This window comes from Urocitellus parryii, chromosome 3 (genome assembly GCF_045843805.1).
Source record: "Urocitellus parryii isolate mUroPar1 chromosome 3, mUroPar1.hap1, whole genome shotgun sequence".
NCBI classification, from domain to species: domain Eukaryota; kingdom Metazoa; phylum Chordata; class Mammalia; order Rodentia; family Sciuridae; genus Urocitellus; species Urocitellus parryii.
The window spans coordinates 143,166,236-143,186,698 of NC_135533.1; the positions used below are offsets into that span (position 1 = coordinate 143,166,236).

The 20,463-nt window shown below is 55.5% G+C and overlaps 1 protein-coding gene across 1 annotated transcript; it reads right to left on the minus strand.

The window, feature by feature from the left end:
• Positions 1-5,075: 5,075 nt before the first annotated feature.
• On the minus strand, positions 5,076-19,516 carry Oas2 (2'-5'-oligoadenylate synthetase 2). The gene is made up of 10 exons (XM_026412052.2): positions 19,303-19,516; positions 16,967-17,237; positions 14,000-14,178; positions 12,711-12,946; positions 12,184-12,328; positions 9,638-9,811; positions 8,204-8,486; positions 7,474-7,661; positions 6,313-6,551; positions 5,076-5,440 (listed from the first exon to the last, which is right to left on the minus strand). The coding sequence occupies exons 1-10, from the start codon at positions 19,477-19,479 to the stop codon at positions 5,272-5,274; spliced, it is 2,061 nt and encodes a 686-aa protein (XP_026267837.2). The 5' UTR covers positions 19,480-19,516; the 3' UTR covers positions 5,076-5,271.
• Positions 19,517-20,463: the final 947 nt, after the last annotated feature.

The following is a 20,463-nucleotide window of genomic DNA, read 5'->3' on the forward strand; positions in this document are numbered from 1 at the left end:
ATAAATATGTTGCTTAGCCTGTGGTCATGGGAAATTAAAAGTTAGAAAGTTAAAACACATAACTAGGTGTGGTGGCGCATGCCTGTCATCCCAGCAACTCGGGAGGCTGAGGCAGGAGGATCTCAAGTTCAAAGCCAGCCTCAGCAATTTAGTGAGGCCCTAAGCAACTCAGGGAAACTCTGTCTCTGAATAAAATATAAAAAAGGGCTGGGGATATGGCTCAGTGGTTGAGTGCCCCTGGGTTCAATCCCCAATACCAAAAACAAAATAAAACAACATTGAAAACACTGATAAACAGTGACACTTCAGTTCAGTTCTTTCATGATCATTGCATTTTTTTGGTGTCTGTACTTCGGAATGATGGATTGTTCTGGAAATGATAAGAAACACGTGTCTTTTAAGCTTCTTAGGCTCAGCCAGGTGAGAGTCCTACATGAGTTTAGCAGTCTCAGAAAGAAATGGGTGATCATTTTGTTTCTTGCATAGTTTCCTGTTGTTGCAATAACAATTAAAAGGCACATATTCGTTATCTCAGAACCCGCAGGCAAGGAGTCTGAAGTCAAGGGCTCAAATCCAGGAGCTGGAGGTCCCAGAAGAGGGTCTCTGCTCTTGCCTTTCCCTCATTCCCAGATTCGAGGTCTCCTTCCTCTCCCAGCAGCAGCGGTGACTAGGATCTCCTGTCTCTTCTTCGGTGATCCTCTCTCACTCTGACTGGGAAAGAGTCCCTGTTTTAAGGGCTCATGTGTTTGGATGAGGCCCACCTGGATAAGCCCAGACCAGCTCCCCATCTCAAGGTCCACGGGGTTAATCGCATCTGCAAAGCCCTCTCGCCGCGTGGGGTGGCGTGCTTACGGCCCCAGGGGCGAGGCTGTGGACATGTCTGTGGGGGTGTCACTCGGCCTGACTCCGTGCTTTCCCGGGCTTCCTGGGGATTTAGCAGTATTTTCTCGGCCCAGCTCAGGTGGTCCCAGCTGGCCTTCGCGTCCTCCATGATTCTGACGTCACTCTGGACACAGCCTTCAAAAAGCCTGTGGACCTTGCTCTCCACCTTGGGGACCGTCCCTCCCGGTCAGGGTTTCTCCTGAGGGCTGGAGAGGGACCCTCTGTGCTGACCGAGTCCTCCTCTCCTTGCTGGAACCCTGCACAGCTGAGCCTTTGTCCTCTTCTGGTGTTAACTCCCCACCCTGTGAGGGCAGCCCCACGTTCTGGCCCCTTTGGGAACATGGGACATTCCCTGGGTGCCTCGCAGCCCAGCCCCACAGCCCAGGGGAGTGCCACACCAGGGCTCTGGTCACCGTCCCAGCTGGGTGGAGCCGCTGGGCTGCTCACGCTGTCATCCAAGCCAGATTCCTCCTTCGAAGTCTACACCCCACTCCAGGGGACCTGGCCCAACTCACACAGGGCGGTGCCAGGGAAGAGCTTCCCGTGCCTCTCCCTGTCCAGGGCTCTCCTGGACTCTGATGCCCGTGAATGACGGATGAATGGTAAGGCCTTTCCCGCCCAGATGTGAACCACCCTCAGTGGAAAAGCACCAAAGCCCTCGCTATTCAGGCTCCTAATGATTCTTTTCTCCTGTTGTTTCTGAGGATTGGAAGCTGCGGACGCTTGACTGCTGAGCTACAACTCCAGTCCTTTTTATTTTGAGACTGAGTTGTTGAGGCTGGCCTCCAACTTGTGCTCCTCCTGCCTCAGCCTCCAGAGTCACTGGGATTACAGGCAGGTACCACCTGGCTCCCGGTGGTCCTTTTAACCACAAATTGTCCCCATTGGTGACCTCATTCTTGGTCTGCTGCTCAAACTCTTCCAAATTTCTCTTGCCCCAAGGGCTGTGCTTCTCATCTCTGCTTCCTTTCTCTGATACCATTGGGGACCGGGCTGCTAGGGTAGCCAGGCATGAATCCTGGCCTTGGACCTTGACCTTTAGGTGTCCTTCACTGGATTCCTGTGACAATCCTGGCTTGTGTACCCTGGGGTTGGGAGCATGCCTACCCTTCCATGTTTCTGTCTGGGCTTCGCTTCTCCCTGTTTTCTTCGTCTCTTTCTATGAAGTCTCTCTGGCCCGTGCATCTTCTCTGGGATCTGTTAAGTCAGTTCTTTTTGTGTCCTGCAGCCCATGATGGTGCCGAATTAAAAAAAAAAATCAAGTTGGCAAGAACATTTATGGGACAGTGCTGTGCCTCCACCTGGAGGCACTACGCTGACTCCTGGCTGCGTTGTTGATGCTTCTGGGGACGCACCCCCAGGCCTGGGCACCCTGATCCCGTGCTCGGCCGCTGATCTCCACCCTGCCTCCCCCTCTCCCTCCCACTGGTGCTGTGACTGCACTGTGGACCTGGGAGGTGACACTCCCATTGCATGTTCCCATAGCATCTCGTGTCGTGCCTTGGGGCTCTGCCTGAGTGTCTCATCTGAGGTCTCACTGGGACGGTGTTTCTGATTTTGCATCCTCTCTGCACATGCGAAAGAGAATTCTTCTGGGTAAAAGAATACAATTTCCTCATCAATATGGTTTCTTGTTTATCCCGAAATACAGATCCTACAAGAGAGGCCATTTGTTGACATCAGCTACTGATTTTTTTTCTGCAAAAGGGTCGGTGCCCTCGTTGTGTCCCGTAAGAACCACGGACTGCATGTTTGCCGGTCGCTGTGACGTCTAGCTTGGCTCCTAATGAATTCAACCCTCTACTGAATGCAGCGAAGGCATTGGCATGAAAGTGGTGCATTCAGTGCCGATCCTCTGACACCCATGGACCATCTTGCAATTCAATTCAATTCAGACTCTAGCTGCCTGGAGTGGGTGCAGCGCCCGCGGGGTAAAAGCAAGGTCTCCAGCACATCCAGCCTGACTTCAGACAGCAGCCCCGCATGGGCTCCCCGGGCTGCCCACACCTCTGCCCGACTTGGCTACAAATTTGGGGCTTTGACCCTCTTAGGTCTCATATGTCACTAGAATGACTCGCAGGACTCAGGAGAACACTTTGCTTGCAATCACCACTTTATGATAAAGAACATGAGTGAACAACCAGATAGAGAGAGACAGGGTACAGCCAATCCAGGAGCACGCTGAGGTCAGGAGCTCTGTCCCCTTGGTGTTGGGACACGCGACCCTCCTGAGACACTGTAGTGTTTGCCCACCAGGAAGCTCCAAAGCCTCATGACCCAGAAGTTTATATTGGACCCCATTATTTGGGCAAGATTGGTTAGATCACCGACTGCACAACTGAGCTCAATCTCTAGTTCCCTCTGCTTCCTGAAGATCGGGGGTGTGGAAAGCTCTGGCCCTTTAATTACGCAGGAGGTCTTCCTGGCTCGGGAAGCCCCCCTCCACATGCCCTAAGTGCCCCTGGGGTCTCTGAGGCCCTTTCTCCTCCTTTCTTCTTGCAGTTCTGGGAATTGAACCTGGGGATGCTCCATCACTGAGTTACACCCCCAGCCCTTTTTATTTTGAGAAAGGACCTCACTAAGTTGCTAAGGCTGGCCTTGAACTTCGATCCTCCTGCCTCAGCCTCCCAAGTCACTGGGATCACAGGTGTGCGCCACTGCACCAGCTAGGAGTTACCTTCTTAGCTGAAATTCAGGGATGGTGAAGAGGATTCATTATGAATGCAAAAGACACTTTTGTCAGGAAATTCCTTGGTTTTGAAGTTCTATGCCAGTCCCTGGGCACAAAGGCCGGGTGGATGCTTTGTTGTCTCCTGGGTGGGTGGGAAGACAGGCAGTGGGTGGGGGGAGGAACAGGCAGTGGGTGGGGGGAGCTGACCATGGCAGGACAGGGCTGGCGGGCAGCCGGCTGGGGGACACCACAGCAGTGGGGCAGGGAGGGTCTGTGTGTGGAGGGAAGGGGACAGACAGATGGTGGCTGAGCTGGGAGGTTGTGAGAACAGCTCAGAGTGAAGGGACCAAGGGCCAGGAGAAGAGCCTGACTCTGGGGGTGCAGCGAGGGTCCTTGAGGAGTGTAGAGAGGGCGGCTGGGGGCCGAGGCCTTTCAAGGTGGTCAGCGGCCTCATGGGGTCCAACCAGGTGGGAGTGGGGAAAGGGCTCTGCAGCCTTGTTTTCAGGGGGTCCAAGACACCGGGGAGGAGAGGCGGGGCCCAGCAGGGCGGAGCGAGCCTGGGGGACCGGATTCTTTCAGAGCAATTTCCAGATGGCCTTAGAAGGTCTTCTAGCGCGTCACCTCAGGATGGAGTGGCTTCTGACCCAGACAGCAGGGTAGAGCCCAGCTCCGCAACTGCCCGGCATCTGCACTGTCTGTGGGAGTGGACAGCGGAGGAGATGAGGGTCCTGTGCAGCGACGACCCCTGCTAAGGAGCCCAAGGAGAGGCTTGGGGACCGTATCTGGGGACGAGACTGTGGCCAGAGACATTCTTTTGGTGCTATCGATTCTGGTAACAAGGGGAAGCAGGGGGATTGCTCTAAAGCAGGGGTTCTCCCAGGGACAGATTCCCTCCCTGGAGGACAGGTGACAATGTCTTGTTCCACCTGGGTGGCTGCATCTGGGTAGAGAGCTGGGGTGCTGCTTAGCCCCCGAAATGAGACTCCCCTACCCCGGGGCCCAGGCGGAGAAGCCCTGCTGTAGAGACGGGGGCTGGGAGGGTGGCCGAGGGTGCAGGCGGGAGAACCCGAGGGTAGATCGGGGTAGCAGGAGGCCCCCACTCTTGGGTGACCGACCCAACCCACAGCCACGGTCATCCTCACCCTGGTTCTCTGTAGCCACGAGGCCATTGTGATCCTCCTGCCTCAGCCTCCCGAGTGGCTGGGATCACAGGTGTGTGCCACTGTCCCCAGCCAAATCCCAGTGCTCACCACCCCTGGTTATCTTTCCCCTTTTAGTTCTTCCCTCCTAGTAGGGGGACCTGCTGTCTATGGACTCGTGGGGCCAGAAACCCACTAAACAGGGTGGGGCCAGAAGCCACAGAGAGCTGCGCTCCCATGGGGAACACGTGACCATGACTGCAGACCTGGTTGGCTAGGGAGGTGGGTGCTTCTGGCACCTGCTGGGTAGAGACCAGGGTGCTGCTCAGACTCCTGATCCGGCCCCTCCACCCCACCAGCAGAGGGCACCCCAGCCCCGACGTCAGAGGCGCTGAGGCCCAGGGAACCGCACAGGGAAGGGCTCCCAAGCTGTTCTGGAGCCCTGGGGGCCTCTTGCTTGCTGAGATGTGCAGCGGTTACTGGTGACAGGGTGGGGAAGGGGACATGGCTGCTTTAGCTCCCAGAGAAGTTCCTTGACTTGAGCCTGACACAGGACCGTCGGGGGGGGGGGCACTTCCTTCAGATCACCCTTACTGGCACATTCCACAGCTGCACGGGGTTTCCGGCCCCATCCCTCATGCAGAGAGACGACAGCCACTGCCGGGCTTCTTTGGCCAGGAGATGCCAGCACCAGCGGTCCCCACCTCCCACGTCACCCGTGGGGTCTGCTGGGTCCAAGATCACAGGCCTGTAGGAGGGTGAGAAGGTGTGAGAAGCTGGTTAATTCCTAGAGGATTTCTTTCCAAACTGGTGGCTTCAGAATTTGAGGCCCCGTCCTACTTACAGCAATTTTTTTTTTGGTACCAGGGATGGAACCCAGGGGCACTCGACCCCTGAGCCCCAGCCCCAGCCCTATTTTGTATTTTATTTAGAGACAGGGTCTCACTGAGTTGCTTAGGGCCTCTCTAAATTGCTGAGGCTGGCTTGGAACTTGAGATCCTCCTGCCTCAGTCTCCCTAGCAGCTGGGATCACAGGCACAAATCACAGGATCTGCTAGATGTTTTGGAAGCTGTTACTCTACACAGAGAGCACAGTGCCACTCTATGTCACTGTCCCCTCGAAGCTGAGTCCTCTTTTAACCAAACACAATGTTGTGGAGCAGGTCCCCCGCCCCCCAGCCCACCCGGCTTCCCCTTTCCTCTGTACTCTCTTTCTTTTCTCATCCTGTTCCTCCTGCCTCTGGTGTTCTGTCCCCGATGCTGAGGACACGTGCTGAGATTCCTGGTCTATTCTTGAAGGTCGGAAAGGGCAGATTAAACCTGACCTAGTACAAACCCCCAATAACAAATTGACAGTGGGGGACAGCGTTCTTTCTGGGGACACTCTTCCAACGCCACCCTCTCAGACCTGCTGACAAACCCAGGTGGATAAGAGCCCTGTCCCTCTTCCTCCTGGGCAGCACTTCCTTCCGCCCCTAGGACTTTATCCCTGAGGACTGGGTGGCCGTGCTGTCAGCACCTCACTGCTCAGGGTCACATGTGGAATGACTCAGGGTCCAGGGGGAGGAAAAGGATGCAAGAGCATCAGAGGAAACCGGTCAATCAAGAATAGAGGGGCACCTGGTTTTCTGGATCTGGGTCAGAAGGAAGGTGCGCATCGTCTCGTCCTCGAAGTTGTAGTTGACATTCCAAAAGATGCAGAGCTGCTGGTACTTTGTGACCAGATCCAGGACTGTCCTGAAGCCTTCGGCGGTGTGGAAACTCTCCGACCCGCTGCCCTGCTCCCAGGCGTAGACGGTGAGCAGCTCCAGGGCGTACTTCGGGGGCAGAGACCCCTTGGATTTCAGTTTTCTTTCACACTGAGGGACGGGGGGACATCAGATGACCTTGTTAAGAACAGGCGCCCCAGGAGCTCTCCGAGGGTCCCATGGACGGCTGGGCCACTGCGGAGCGACGTAGTCACCATGACGCTGTAGGCAGGTGCTCTGCCCTGTGGAGGTCTAAATACTGTCCAGCAGCTGGGGCTCTCGGGACAGTCACACAGCCGTGGCCAGAACCCCACCAGGGGCCAACCAGGGGCTGGGGCATGTTACTCGCACCATCCCCAATCCCACCAAAGCTGGGCACCATGATGTCCACTCCAGATGAAATCAGAAGTCGGGGTCAAGGGGAAGGACACTGCTCCAGGTCACACCAGAGCCCTCTGAACCGCCACACCCGCCACCTTTGATTGTCTGGGACAAAGACCGCAGAGCCCAGTGTTCAGGCCGTAGGGGCCACAGCAGCAAGGGGCAGCTCCCGGAGCTGGGGTCGCGCGTTGGACGTTTGCCATCATGAAAACAATCGGAAAGCACCTTGTGTGCAGGACCGTGAAATCGAGCACAGAGGGGCTGCCCGGTACAGAAAGCTCAGCAGCCTCCTCCCCTGTGGCTGCGGGCTGCCTGCCAGGAGGTGCCCGTGTCTACCCCCTGTGGAAACCGACCAGCAGAGAAGCCACCCTGGCACCTGCCAACCCGCGGGCCTGTCACTCCTAACTCCTGTCCTCCCTTGGTGGCTTGGATTCCTGCTGAATTCTTTGGCTAATTGATGGCAGGAGGCAGGGCATGCCTGGCCCAACTAAATAAAGTTAGTGACAGGAATGTTACAGACACCGGGCTCAGCCACGGGCGGGTTCTCTGGAGCGGCCCAGTCCCAGTGTGGGAGAATGGGGCAGGGACTGGCTTCCTGGCCACATCTCACTGGTAAAGGTCACGGCCAGGCGGTCAGCCGGGGCCAGCATACCTGTTTGTACCAGTGCTTCATCAGGCGGATCAAGTTCTTCAGCTTGGTGGGCCGGGAGACGATGAAATTGCGCTGCAGTTCGGTAAAACAGGTAGAAAACTCTCCCCCCGGGAGGTCAGAGGATCTGTACAGATCGATGAGCCCCGCGTAGACCTGGGGTCCGGGTGTGGAGCCGGAACGCAGTTGACCTGGATAAAAGATTTTAAAACATTTTGTGACATACAGTCCCAGGAGATGAGGCTGAACTGTACCAGAGTATTTGCATCTTGGTGTCTAAGGCACAGGCAGCCTCTTCAGAGGAATGAGATGTTTTCTGAGATTATTTCAAGTTCTTGGTCGATCTAGAACCCAGCTGGAGACAACTTCCATTATTGAAGAATGAGCTTTGAACAGGGCAGCTCTGGAATCCACAAACCTTGGTCCCTGGGGTAAACCTGGCCCCCTGTTTGTTTTGTAAATAAAGTTTTATTGGAACAAGGCTACAGTATTTGTCGCTGTGTTGCTTATGGCCGTTTTCATATTATAAAGTCTGAGTTGAGTGCAGGGAGATACCCCGTAGTCCTCAAAATATAAATAATTGCTATCTTGACTTTTAGATTAAAAAAAAAGTTTGCTGGTCCCTCTTCTGCACTTTGCTTCTGTACTTGGTGGTTCTCTCCATCCCTGACCACCCGCCACTTCCAGCATCTAGAATCTTGCTCCTCCAGAGCTGGGCTCTGGGGATGCTCACCTAGTGCGTTAAAGGCGGGCAACACGTCAAAGTCGACACTTTCGTTGACATCTTTGGATTTCAGAGAGAAGCTCAGCACCCTGGGGGCCTTCCACTTGGACATCTCGAATGTCACTTCGAACTGCTTCTTCTGCTGCCAGACTTCCAGCTGCCTGCGGATCTCCTGGACAACCCTGGCCCGCTCATTTTTCTGGGAGGTGTAGCTCTGAAGTGTGCTGGGGAACACCACCAGGTCAGCGTCGGAACCGGTCTTCAGGGTCGTGCCTTTGGCGGCTGACCCTCCCTGGAGGACAGAGGGGGCGTGAGACCCAGGCTCTCCTGGCCCTTGAGGCCCTCGCCACCACAGTCTGGCACAACTTGGGGTTAATTCATGAGGTCACTAAGGGCAGCTTCCAATGAGGGTCCAGTGAGGGTGGAGTCCAAAGCAGAGCAGAGCGTTAGGATTTGCAGAGTGTTAGGATCCGGTGCCCTGATCCCACTGGGGGACAATAACAATGGATCCTCCACTTCTCAATTTCCTAAAGAATCCTCAACTTTCACTTATTTTCCTCAAATAAGTCAAACTCAGGTGATTGCTACGTTGTAAGTTCTCATTTGTTCTCTGAGGGGCCAGTCTCCTGCAGTCTGGAGACCTCGGGATGAATATTCATAACTAAGGTGCAGGGGTCAGTAAACAATCCATCAAAGGATAGACGGTAGTATTTTAGGCTTTGAGGGTGCTTAGTTCTCTGCTACACAGGTTGAACTTCTTAATCTCCTCCTTCTCCTCCTCCATTCAATTTCTGGTGAAATTTAAGAGCTGTGGCTACAGGAGTTTTAGGTCATGGAGCGCATTCCCCAGGGGGGATTATGGAAATGACGCCCCCTCCTATCTCTCTGTATTTTGATTCCCAGACATGAGCTGAGTGGCTTGGTCCACCATATGTTCTGCCTCACCACTGGTAATGGGGCCAATCAATCAATACAAACCTTTTCTCTTTATCAGTTCATTTGTCTCAGGCATTTTGGTACAGTACTGGTGACTGATACATGACCTTATTGGGGAAAAGAGTCTTTGCAGATGTAATTAAATTAAAGATCTTGAGATGAGATCATTCTGAATTCTAAACCCAATGGAAAGTGTCCTTGGAAGGGAAAAGAAGACGACACATGTCAGAGAGGGGATACGAAGACAGAGGTAGAGATGGGACCGATGGACCTACAAGCCCAAGAGTACCAAGGATGGCCAGCAACCCTAGGAAACAGGGTGAAACACGAGCCGTTAATGACAGTGACGGTCTGTCAATGCCCCCCCCCCCCCAAAGACTAGCATCCTAGTCCCAGTTCCCTAGTCTCAGATTTCTGATGCAGGTTGAGTCCTGGAAAGCCACAGTGATGCCCCATCCCACTTTTTCCCCTGCCCGCAGCAAACCTGGAGAGAAGGCCTGCACTCACCTTGACGACCTTCTGGACCTTGGTGGTCGAGTGTCGGAAGCAATCTTCTTTAAGGAATGTGCAGATGTCGTCCACGGCTTTGTTGAGCTGATTCAGGAAGACTTTGTTGGGCTCGAGAAAGTCCTCGATGAACTTGTCCAGAAGGTGGCCGGGGGTCATGAAGAGTGGTGCTGGCTGGGAAAGTGGGGGAGGCAGGGCTGAGCCTTCCTGGCGGCCAAGGGGGGCTGCCTTCCCCGCTGTGCCAGCTCTGTCTCTGCCCTCCCCCGGTCAGCAGCAGCTGTCCTGTCTGTGGCCCTCAAGTGGCTTCACCTCAGAAGTGCACCTGAGATCTTAGGGTGGTACCCGAATCCCCCCGGGGTGAGCACCCTGCTAGTTCCTCTCGTTACCACCTTGGAGAGATCTGGGTCCCGCTCCTGAAGGGCTGGTGAGGACTTGAGGTGGGGAGATGAGCCCGGTCACCCGGCTGGTCCAGGGAGTCCCGAGATGACAAGGCAGGCAGGAAGGTTAGAGCTGAAGAAGGCCAGGCGGCCCCAGAAGCAGAGACAGAGACAGCAAGGTGCCAGGCTCTTGGCTTTGCAGGTGGAGGAAGCAAGGCCCAGGAGTCAAGAAACTTGGGACAGCCTTGAGAAGCTCGGAAAGCCCAGGAAACACGTCCTTCCCCGGAGCCTACAACGCCTCGGTTCCGGCACAGGGCGTGCCATCTGGGATCGCTTCTCCCCAGAACTGTAGGAGAATCAACTCGTGTTGCTGTAGCCACTAAGCTTGGGGCACTAAACAGACAGACAGCTGCACTAAGGGGCGATGCACACGTTGTTCTGAGGAATGAGGTCCTTCCGTTGCCCAGCACTGACCAGCCCATTGGAGGTGCGAATGTCGCTCAGCTCCGTGGTCAACAGCTTACCTTGGTGGCCCACAGATATTGCAAGGGGACCTCAGAGTTCTTGGGGTAGCTCCCCCTGGAGGGCAAACTTGGAAGTGCAGGGTTTGTGTGTGAGTGTGTGTGAGTGTGTGTGTGTGCGTGAGTGTGTGAGTGTGTGTGTACACACATGCACGTGAGCCCTCCTGTTGTTCAGCGGCTCCTGGGCTCTTGTCTTATCCTCAGTAGCTGGGGGGGGGTGTCCCCAGTCTGGACACAGAGGCAGAAGAAGAGCAAGACACAAATGACCAAAGCAGGAGCCCAAGATGGTATAGGGGAGACACAAGAACCAACGTGACCTGTGCTCTGGGATAGAATGTTCTAGTGGATATTCTCGGGGTACTGGACGCGATCTAGAAATGGACTGGACTGAGACAGTAAAAACATATGAGCCCAGCGGCATTAGCTGGTGGCCTGGAGATTATGGAGGAGCAGAAATGTCCAGGTAGGAAGGTGTCTGGGAGCCTAGTCTCCAATGTCCCGGTCTAAACTGAAGAGTGATAATGACATGCGTGTCCCGTGGAAGATGTGGTCAATGTGGCACATCTGTGCAGCTGTGTCGGGGCCCAGAGAGACCCGCTGGACCATCGCTGCCACTATTCTATGTTTGAAAGCTTTTCAGAATAAAACGTCATGAAAATTGGGGGGGGGGAGCCACGACCAGGATTCCAGAGCGAGGGGGGCTGGGGCAGGGCCCGGGGTCCAGTTAGGGAACCTCCTCAGGCACGGGCTCCCTCTTCAGGTGAGCTCCTTCACATGTTCATTTACAGCCCTCAGATTTCTTTACAAAAGGGCTGTAGTTCCTGCCTCCCCTAGAATTGGGGGTAAATCAGTCCCTTGTCTGCAGAATGCGGAATTTGCTCCATCTGCTTGTCCTCAGAAGATGAATTTTCTCAAGGAGGCAGAATAGTCCCAGTGGTCTGACCTGGGAATGTCCTCCGTGCATCGTCCCCTCTGCAGGCTCTGAGGGTACCCGGGGATCCACACCCGGACTGTCTCCTGGCCAGTCCCTCTGGGGGTTATCTCTGCCTCCTGCCCCCGACCCTCCACGCCGGCTGCATGGGGTGAGAGCCTGCTGGGCGTCCCCAGGGGACCTGCCCCTCTCTTGGGCTCTGCTCACGTCTTCTCTTGGGTCCCCTCTTGCTCTTTGCTCCCGTGTACGCCTCCCAGGCCTTCTGTGGGAAAGGAGAGCCCTGCGGTGTCACGGGTCGAGTCGCCTCCCCTAAGAGCCGTCAGGGTTTGGACCTGCAGCACCTGTCTTGGAAATGGGGTCTTTCTGGACGTGGTCAGGTTAAGAGAGGTCAGGGTGGGTCCTCACCCAACGCAGCTCTTGTTCTTAGGAGAAGAGAAACAGCTGGACAGACGCACAGAGGGTAGAGGACATGGAGACATATGGAGAAGGACAGGTGACCCTGGAGGCAGTGGTGACCAGAGGCTGCCATAGCCCAGGGGGGGCCAGCAACCACAGAGGCCGGGGGACCAGGGGGACTCTTCCCCAGCGTCCTCAGAGAGGGCACGTCCTGTACACACCCTGACTTGGGGTATCTGGCCTCAGGACCAGTGACCGAGCCAGGGGTCGGCAGGACCCTCCGGCAGCCTGGAGCAAGCCGCGTGTGGAAAAGCCTCTTACCAGAACATTCCAGGAGAGCCTCGGCGCCTCGCCGCTCTGCTGGAGAGAAGAGAGCCAGAGCCCGGCTTCCTCCTTCAGACGCGGCCAGGGTACACCCCGTCTGCTCACGTTGTTGGTGGGGTCGGCGGGGTCCAGGATGACGGGCCTGGGAGTCCCATTGGAGGAAAACTCGTCAGTTCTGAGGGCAGAGTGGGCAGCTGCCACCCAGACTTGGATTCCTGCGGGTCCCCTGGGCTGCTAGGGCTCTTTCTGTGACAGTCGGTTCTCTGGGCCTGTGTCCACTGCTTGGCAGGGAGGGTCCAACGACCGAGGACACAGGGGTTTCTCCTTCCTCCTGACCCCTTCCCCCTCTGCACCTCTGCCCCTCTTAGAGCAGGGCTGCCATGTTTGTTTCCAGGACAAAGCGTGACCCCAGTTTGGGGAGCAAGGGCATGGGCCAGTCCCCACTTTCAGCCCCCGGGGGCCACGGGGGAAGGCTGAGGCCTGGCGCTTGGCCTGTGGGGGGGACTGCGGGGCAGGCAGGCCACCTCTGAGATCGGAGCTGCTGCAGGAGGACATTCCTGACGGTCTGGTCCTCAAAGTTGTAGTTGACTGTCCAGTAGACGCACAGGAGGTCCTTCTGCTCGATCAGCCCCAAGACAGTGCGGACGCCCTGGGCCATGTCGAAGTCCTCCGCTCCGCACCCCTGCTCCCAGGCGTACACCGTGAGGAGCTCCAGGGCGTACCCCGAGAACAAGGAGGAATTCCCCCATTTTTTCTGGCACTGTGGGAGGAGACAAGAGCAAGGGCCGTGCTGAGACCTAGTTCCCCCTGTGCCCTGGGGTCCAAGATCAAGGAATCCGGAGTCTACAAGAAGTCCCTGTCCCCATCAGAAGGCCTAACATTGAAGGCACTGTCCAACCCCAGGCTGGACAGAGTGTTGGGCAACCCCAGCTCTCACCTACCACTCATGGGAATATAACTAGGTGTAGCTGTTCTGGAAAACTGTTTGGCCATAATGAAGTGAATTAAAAACTCCCCATATGTATTTCATATGGATCCCAGGCTTGTAGATATACATATGCACATAGGTGTTCCGTGTGGTTGTGTGAACACACACACATGTACACAACCGTATGCTGACCCTAGAACCCAGCCATGGCACCGCCGTGTGCCTACCCAAGAGAAACGAGTGTTTGAATTTATAAAAGACACCCAGGAGAATAGGCAGAGTAACCTAATTCATAATAGCTCCAATTAGGAAATGACCCAAATGCCCATCAGCAGTAGAAAAGATCAATATGTGGTATATTCACAAAATGGAACCGTTGGAAACAAGAAAACGTTTCTGCTACTTTCAACAATGTGGCTGAATCTCCCAGATATCGTGTTGACAAAAGAAAGGAGATGCAAACCCTCCAGAAACAGGCTGAGTGCGGTGGCTCTCGCCTGTAATCCCAGCAGCTCTGGAGGCTGAGGCAGGAGGATCGTGAGTTCAAAGCCAGCCTCAGCAATGGTGAGGCACTAAGCAACTCAGTGAGACCCTGACTCTAAATAAAATCCAAAATAGGGCTGGGGATGTGGCTCAGGGGTCGAGTGCCCCTGAGTTCAATCCCGGCACTGGTCGGTGGTGACTGATGTTGGAATAGGGGTGTTTGGGGCATAATGGACCAAGGTGGTCTCAATATGGCATCTGCGAGGCAGAAAGCATTCTCCATTTTGATTGGGAATTGCCGATGAGGATGAACAATAACAGCAAGCTGTGGAACCTGGCTGGATGTGCGTCGTCTCAGTCACAAGGAAGCACATCGTAATGACATGTTCAATTTGAAATTACCTGTTGGTACCAGTACTTTATCAGGAGAATCAAGTCCTTCAGTTTTCTGGGATACTTGCTGAAAAACTTCTTCCGGAGCTCTGCGAAGCAGACCGAGAATTCTCCAGGGTAGGCAGAGGTCTCATCCATGGCTCTTTTGAGATCTCTGTAGATCCAGGGGCTGGGATTCTCACTGAAGCCTATGGAGAGGGAAACCCGGGCTCAGAGAGGCAGGGACAATGATGGGGGACAATCTCTAGGAAGGCTGGTGCGCTTCCACAACAGGTGACTGCGACAGGTAGTTTGCTGATGAAAATCACCAGCAGAAATGACTAGAGAGGTAGCAATGATGGGTGACATATAAACACATCTGGATCAACAGCCAGGAGGAGGCAGGAGGCTTTTTGCTCTTCTGCATCCCACAGGTATTTGCTGACTCCCAGGCAGGGTCCAGGGTCATTGGCAAGCAAGGAGGTTGAACAAAGAGCATTCCCCCCTCCTCACAGTGGTAATCATTGAGTGCTGACTCTCTGCTAGGCACGGTCCATGCCCTTAATGCAACATCACCAAACTGTTCTTGGTTAAGTGCAATTGCCACAGCTAAGTTACAGACGAGGAAACGGGAATACAGACATGTCCAGTGAATGGACGGAGGGAGGGATGATGGATGAAGGGAGGGAGGATGGATGGATGAGGGTGGATGGATGATGGATGGGTCAAAGAGCCGGCATAGTTGTGGCTTGGGTGGAAGGCCCTGGGGAGAGGTGAGTTGCAGGAAGACTGCAGAACCTGGTACTAAAGGGCGGCCAGGTTGGTTAGGCTGCTATCTAGTAAAGAGAGCAGTCAGTGAATTCAGAAGACAACCTTTATTGCTTCCTTCTAGAAGAGATCTGGGCTGGGGGTGTGACTCGGAGGAAAGAGCATTTGATTTGCATGCACAAGGCCTTGAGTTCAACCCTCTGCCTACGAAGAAAAACAAAAGCAAAAACCTCTCTCTTCGCCTAGAGAGGGATCTCGATTTGGAACGTGCAGCTCTACCACCATCTGGCGGTGGCTTCTGGGTACCACAGGTGGGGAGGCGTGCGTTTCTTTCTCGCACTGTCCTGGCATGACAGGGTGCACCCAGCAGAGGGCGCGCCGCTGCCGCCAGCCACGGTGGCAGGAATGAGCGCAGAGCGCGCAGGATCCACTGTAAGCTGGAGTCGCGGGTCTCTGCGCCCCGACTCCAGCCCGCGGTTCAGGCAGGCGCAGGCTCACGCCCTTAACATCCTAATGGCCCTGCAAGCTGCTGTCTCTAGTCCGATCTTACAGTCGGTGGACACGGGACCTGGTGGGACCAGACTCGGGGCTGCCCTGATGCCCTTCTCTCTGGCCAGGTCACCTTTCTGTGACAGGGAATCCTCGGGATGGGTGTATGTCCTCACCTTATCAGAAGATGGGGGAACTATTGTTCTTCAAAGTCCCGTGCAATCCAGAAATTCCTTAAAACTCTGGGTGATGAAAGGCACCCTGGCCAGGGGCTTGGACGCCCTGGGTTCTGATTCTAGTACTGTCTGTGCCTGGCCATGTGGCCCTGGGGACAGTCTTTTCCTTCCATTTCCCCACATGTGCAAGGAGAGGCTGGATCTCTGTTCTAGTATTCTTAAGTCCCTCCACCATCCACCATCCCTCCATCCACCATCCCTCCATCCATCATCCCTCCATCCATCATCCCTCCATCCATCATCCCACCATCATCATCCACCCACATCCCTCCATCCATCTATTTTCCATCCATCATCCACCCACATCCCTCCATCCATCTATTTTCCATCCATCATCCCTCCATCAATTAGAAGATCCATCCATCCATCCATCCACCCACCCACCCAACTGCCAAACAATGATTATTGATAATGAACATTGTACTGGCGTCCAGAGAAGCACGGTCATGTACCTGTCCTCATGACGGTACCATCTAGAAGAGGCAGAACAAGTTATCTGGATGTCAGTGACATAGCTCACGATTGGGGACACACAGGTCACTATTGGAGCCTACAGGAAGCGGGTCTAAATCAGGCACAGGAACCAACGGTGAGTTGGAGTTACCAAAAAATAAAAGGCAGGCAGAAGAATGTTCCAGATGTGGCCCCAGAGCCTGGGCCGCAGTCTGGGCTGAGCACACGTGGCAGGTCGGAGCAGCTCAGCGAAGGTGAACCTGGGTGGGCAGCAGACTGGGGTGGGGTGTGCCCGCAGGGCCACTAGGCCATCAGCGTCCTGCCCTGCGGGGATCTGGTCAAGGGTGCAATGGAGAGGGACAGAACCATGCTTGTGCTGGGACAGATAGTACCCATCCGCAGGGTGCAGAGGGAGAGGAGTAGGGAGACCCTCAGGGGGCTATGGCCACATCTCGGTGGCCTGGAGCAGCGGTGGGCGGGCGGGAGGCAGATTGAAGGCAAGAGGGGCAGGACTGGGGGTAGCCAGGGCTGTGGGGGAGCAGGGGAGACACACTGATGAGAGGTGCAGCCCGGATTGGAGACAGGCAGGTCTGTGGGGGCGTTGGCAAGCAGGTCTTGGGGGGCGGGAGGAGCACCCCCAGACTCTAGTAGACAGGCTCCCACGGAAGGTGGTTACCTTGCTCTTGACCTGGGAGGACGCAGGCTGCAGCCTGCCCTGCCCCTCCTGTCCCTGGGGAGCCAGCCTGGTGGCTGTGGACCAGTGGGAGCTGGGGAAGCCCGGGCCCTTCCTCAGACCCTGAGGAACCTGCGCTTCCAGAAGGGCCCAGGGGACTCAGGCACACGTAGCTTGGAAAACCCAGCTTCCGATTTGAGAGTCTAGAACCTTCCTGCCACCGTCAGTGGGGAGGTGGGAGGAGTTCCAGAGAGCAGCGTCAGCCGGGCAGGGGGCCCTTCCCTCCCGAGGGTCCCGTTTTGGGAAGCGCTGGTGCTTCCCCTGCCCAAGGCTACAGGACCCCGGAGGGCGCCAAGGGCAACTGGGAGTCGCACTCACCCAGAGCATTGAAGGCAGGCAGCACCTGAAAGGAGACCGTCTGCCACCTGGTGGACACCTCGATGTGGAGCTGCCCTCCGAGTCTCAGGATCTGATACCCATCTGTCAGCCCGAGGGCGAGCAGACGGGCCTTGAGCTGTTGCTCGATGATGTCCAGGATTTCCTGTTGGTTTTTCTTCTGGTCCTGGAATTTTGCCAAGTGGTCGAGGAAGAGGATGAAGGTACCATCTGAGTGGTTTCTCAAGACCGTTTCCCGGCTATAGGAGCCACCCTGCGGGTGACAAAGTAGCAGACGTGAGACCCTGGACTCTTGGAGGTTCACGGGGGGACTCCAATTTGACTGAAAACCAAAAATGTTACCATAGCCTTAGAATTGAGTGGCAGGCATCCCTGTGTCCACAAAAAATGGGAGATGCTCATAGGATCGCTTTCCTTATTGTCCTCAGAACTGGAGGCCACTACTCAATGGCCATTTGCAATAAGTGGACAAATGTGGGGCTGGTGAAGTAGCTCAGTGGTGGAGCATTTGCTTAGCACAATTGAGCCAGGGTTACAGCCTCAGTACCACATTAAAAAAAAAAAAGACAAACACAGTGTATTTACACAGTGGAATACTATACAATAATGAAAATGATAAACAGCTGTGGGTAATAATACATATTTCTTTTTTTTTAAATATTTTAGACATTGATAGACCTTTATTTTATTCATTTATTTATATATGGTGCTGAGAATCGAACCCAGTGCCTCACACATGCTAGGCAAATGCTCTACCACTGAGCCACCACCCCAGCCCGATAATACATATTTCATAGGTGTGATAGGTCAAAGAAACCACACACTAAGGCACACTTAGTGCATGGCATCATTTGTAAAGGGTGACCAAGTAGTCCTGGATAAATCCCTAGTTTGAAAGTCCCATATCCCAGGAAAAATCTCAAGTTTGGGCAATCTGGGATGGATGGTCACCTTACATTTATATGAAGTTAAAAAAACACACAAAACTGGCTGGGTGCTGTGGCTGGTGCACCTGTGATCCCAGCAGCTCAGGAGGCTGAGGCAGGAGGATCTCAAGTTCAAAGCCAGCCTCGGCAAAAGTGAGGTGCTAAGCAACTCAGTGAGACCCTGTCTCTAAATAAAATACGAAGTAGGGCTGGGGATGGGGCTCAGTGGTCGAGTGTCCCTGAGTTGAAACTCTGGTGCCAAAAAACCAAACCAACCAAACAAACAAACCAAGCTGCTGGAAGTCCGGAGCGTGTCTACCTGGGGTTGGGGTCCTGACTGGGTGGAGACCCAGGCTCCTGGGGGCTGGGGACACTTTGAGGGTCTGGCAGCCTGTCCAGCTGAGCACTTGGGTCTAGGCACTCCTCTTTATTAGGAAGTGGCGTGCTGGGGGAGGTCCCCAGGCCAGTAGGGAGCATTCCCTCCAGAGGGCTTGAGGGCCCAGTCTCTCTCTTGCTTCCCATTTTGAGCTCTGGTCCTTCTGTTCACATCTGCTCTGGCCATGATTATTGGCCAGAGCCTACGCCATGCCCTCTGGACCTTAAACATTCCAAACTGGGAGATAACCTCTTTTCTTTAGAAAGTTAGCCAGCCTAGGTGGGTGCGGTGGCTCACGCCTATAATCCCAGAGGCTGGGGAGGCTGAGGTAGGAGGATCGCAAGTTCGAGGCCAGCCTAGCAACTTATGGAGGCTCTAAGCAACTACAAGGTCCTGTCTCTAAATAAATAAATAGGGCTGGGGATGTGGCTCAGTGGTTAAGCAACCCTGGGTTCAATCCCTGGTTACCGACCTCAACCTCCTCCCCACCAAGAAAAGAAAGCCAGCCTCAGATATTACAGAAGGAAACACTGACCCATACAGTGGTGTTGGGGATTAGGACCCCCCTTCCCCAAGGGTCCTGAACTTTCCTAGTGCTCCCTCCGCCCCACAGGCCCAGGACCCTCGGCCCCAGTCCTGGTGCCCACCATTCTAAACATTTCTAAAGGATGAGAACCACCCTTCCTGCCCCTTGCTGATGAGAACCTCAGAGCAGCCCCGCGTAGATTCATTAAGACCCTCCAGCCTCAGTAGCTTCCTCTGTACAATGGGCCCACGGAACCAGCGACAAATCAGTTGTTCATTGATTTATGAACCGGTGGCGGGGCAGCCCTCTGCGGAGGACATCGGACGTTCAAGCCTGAAGACACCCTAAAGTGGGTACCACTCCCCCGCCCCCCGACCGGCCCAGAGAGGGTGCGCAGCTTGCCCAATGCCACAGCGGGGTAGGGGCAGAGGCAGCCGCGAGGCCCGCGCCTCTCTCCACCTCCAGCCACCCCGGCCGGGGCCACGCTCACCAAGGCCACGCTCTGCACCACGGGGAAGGGCTGGATTTCCTTCAGGGCGGCGCAGATGGTCTCCACCGTCCCCTCGATCTGCTTCCGACAGGGTTCGTAGGGCTTCAGGTGGCTCTGGACAAACTCGCCCAGCTGCGGGGCGGGCACCGAGGACACCTGCGACTCCCAGTTGCCCATGGCGCCCTGCTGACCGCGGCCCTGCGCTCTGCGCCCTGCGCCCCGCGCACCGCTTTGCGCCGGGGAAAAGGAAAGCGAAGCCCGCGCAGCTCCGCCCCCGCGGCCGTCTGAGGACCGAAACTCAGCCGAGCCTGTCCGGCCGCCTCTGCGCGGGAACCAGCCGCCAGCTAAGCGCAGCTCGCGGGGCCACGCGGGGGCTCCCGGGCGCCAGGTGCGTCCTGGGGCTCACGACCCGCCCTCCCTGGTCCTCAGGGTCCCCACCTGCAGAAAGTGGCACTTTTGTCAGGGGTCAAGGGGAGCGTTAAATGATCCCTGTCACGTGCTCAGAGCAGGAGGGACCAAGCGAGTGTGGGGAGACCGAGAAACGCAACTTCTGCCCACAGAACTGGGAAATCGAAACTCAGAGGGTTTGCCCCGCTGCCTCTGCCCAGCAGTGATTCACCCACGAGGCAAAAGTCCCCAAGGCTCAAGGGGATCATCCCCTGCTGGGATGGTTGATCTTATGCACCAACTTGGCCAAGCCCAGTTGCCCAGATATTTGGTCAAACTTACTCCAGATCTTTTTGTGGATGTATTTTAAAGATGAGGCTAACATTAAACCAGTGGACTTTGAGTTAGGAGACCACCCACCAAATGGGGTGGGCCTCACTCAATCAGTCCAAGGCCTTAATAGAGGAAAGATGGAGCTTCCCTAGGGAAGAGGGGGTTCTGCCCCCGGCTCTGGAAGGTGTGTCTGGCCAGCATCCAGGGCCAACCCAAGAGGGGGAACCTGGGGTCCTGAGTTCCAGGCTTGGATTCCCAGCCAGCCAGCCACCCAAGCCAGGCCCAGAGGACTGACCAACACCCACCCACGGAGCTCAGCACCTGGGGTGGGGAGGGGCTGTGCAGGTGGCCCAGACAGTGGGGCTGTCCCCAGCCCTCAGCTGTGAGGGTCCTGGGGCTGAGTGGACGGCCCCTGGTCCTGTGTCCTTGGCGGACATCTTA

Coding starts and splice junctions, on each gene's coding strand:
- Oas2 (XM_026412052.2), bottom strand. CDS start 19,479: ATGGGCAACTGGGAGTCGCAGGTGTCCTCGGTGCCCGCCCCGCAGCTG. Junction 12,947..13,999: donor TAAAGTACTGGTACCAACAG/GTAATTTCAAAT, acceptor CTCCTCCCACAG/TGCCAGAAAAAATGGGGGAA. Junction 8,487..9,637: donor AGGTCCAGAAGGTCGTCAAG/GTGAGTGCAGGC, acceptor TCTGTCCTCCAG/GGAGGGTCAGCCGCCAAAGG.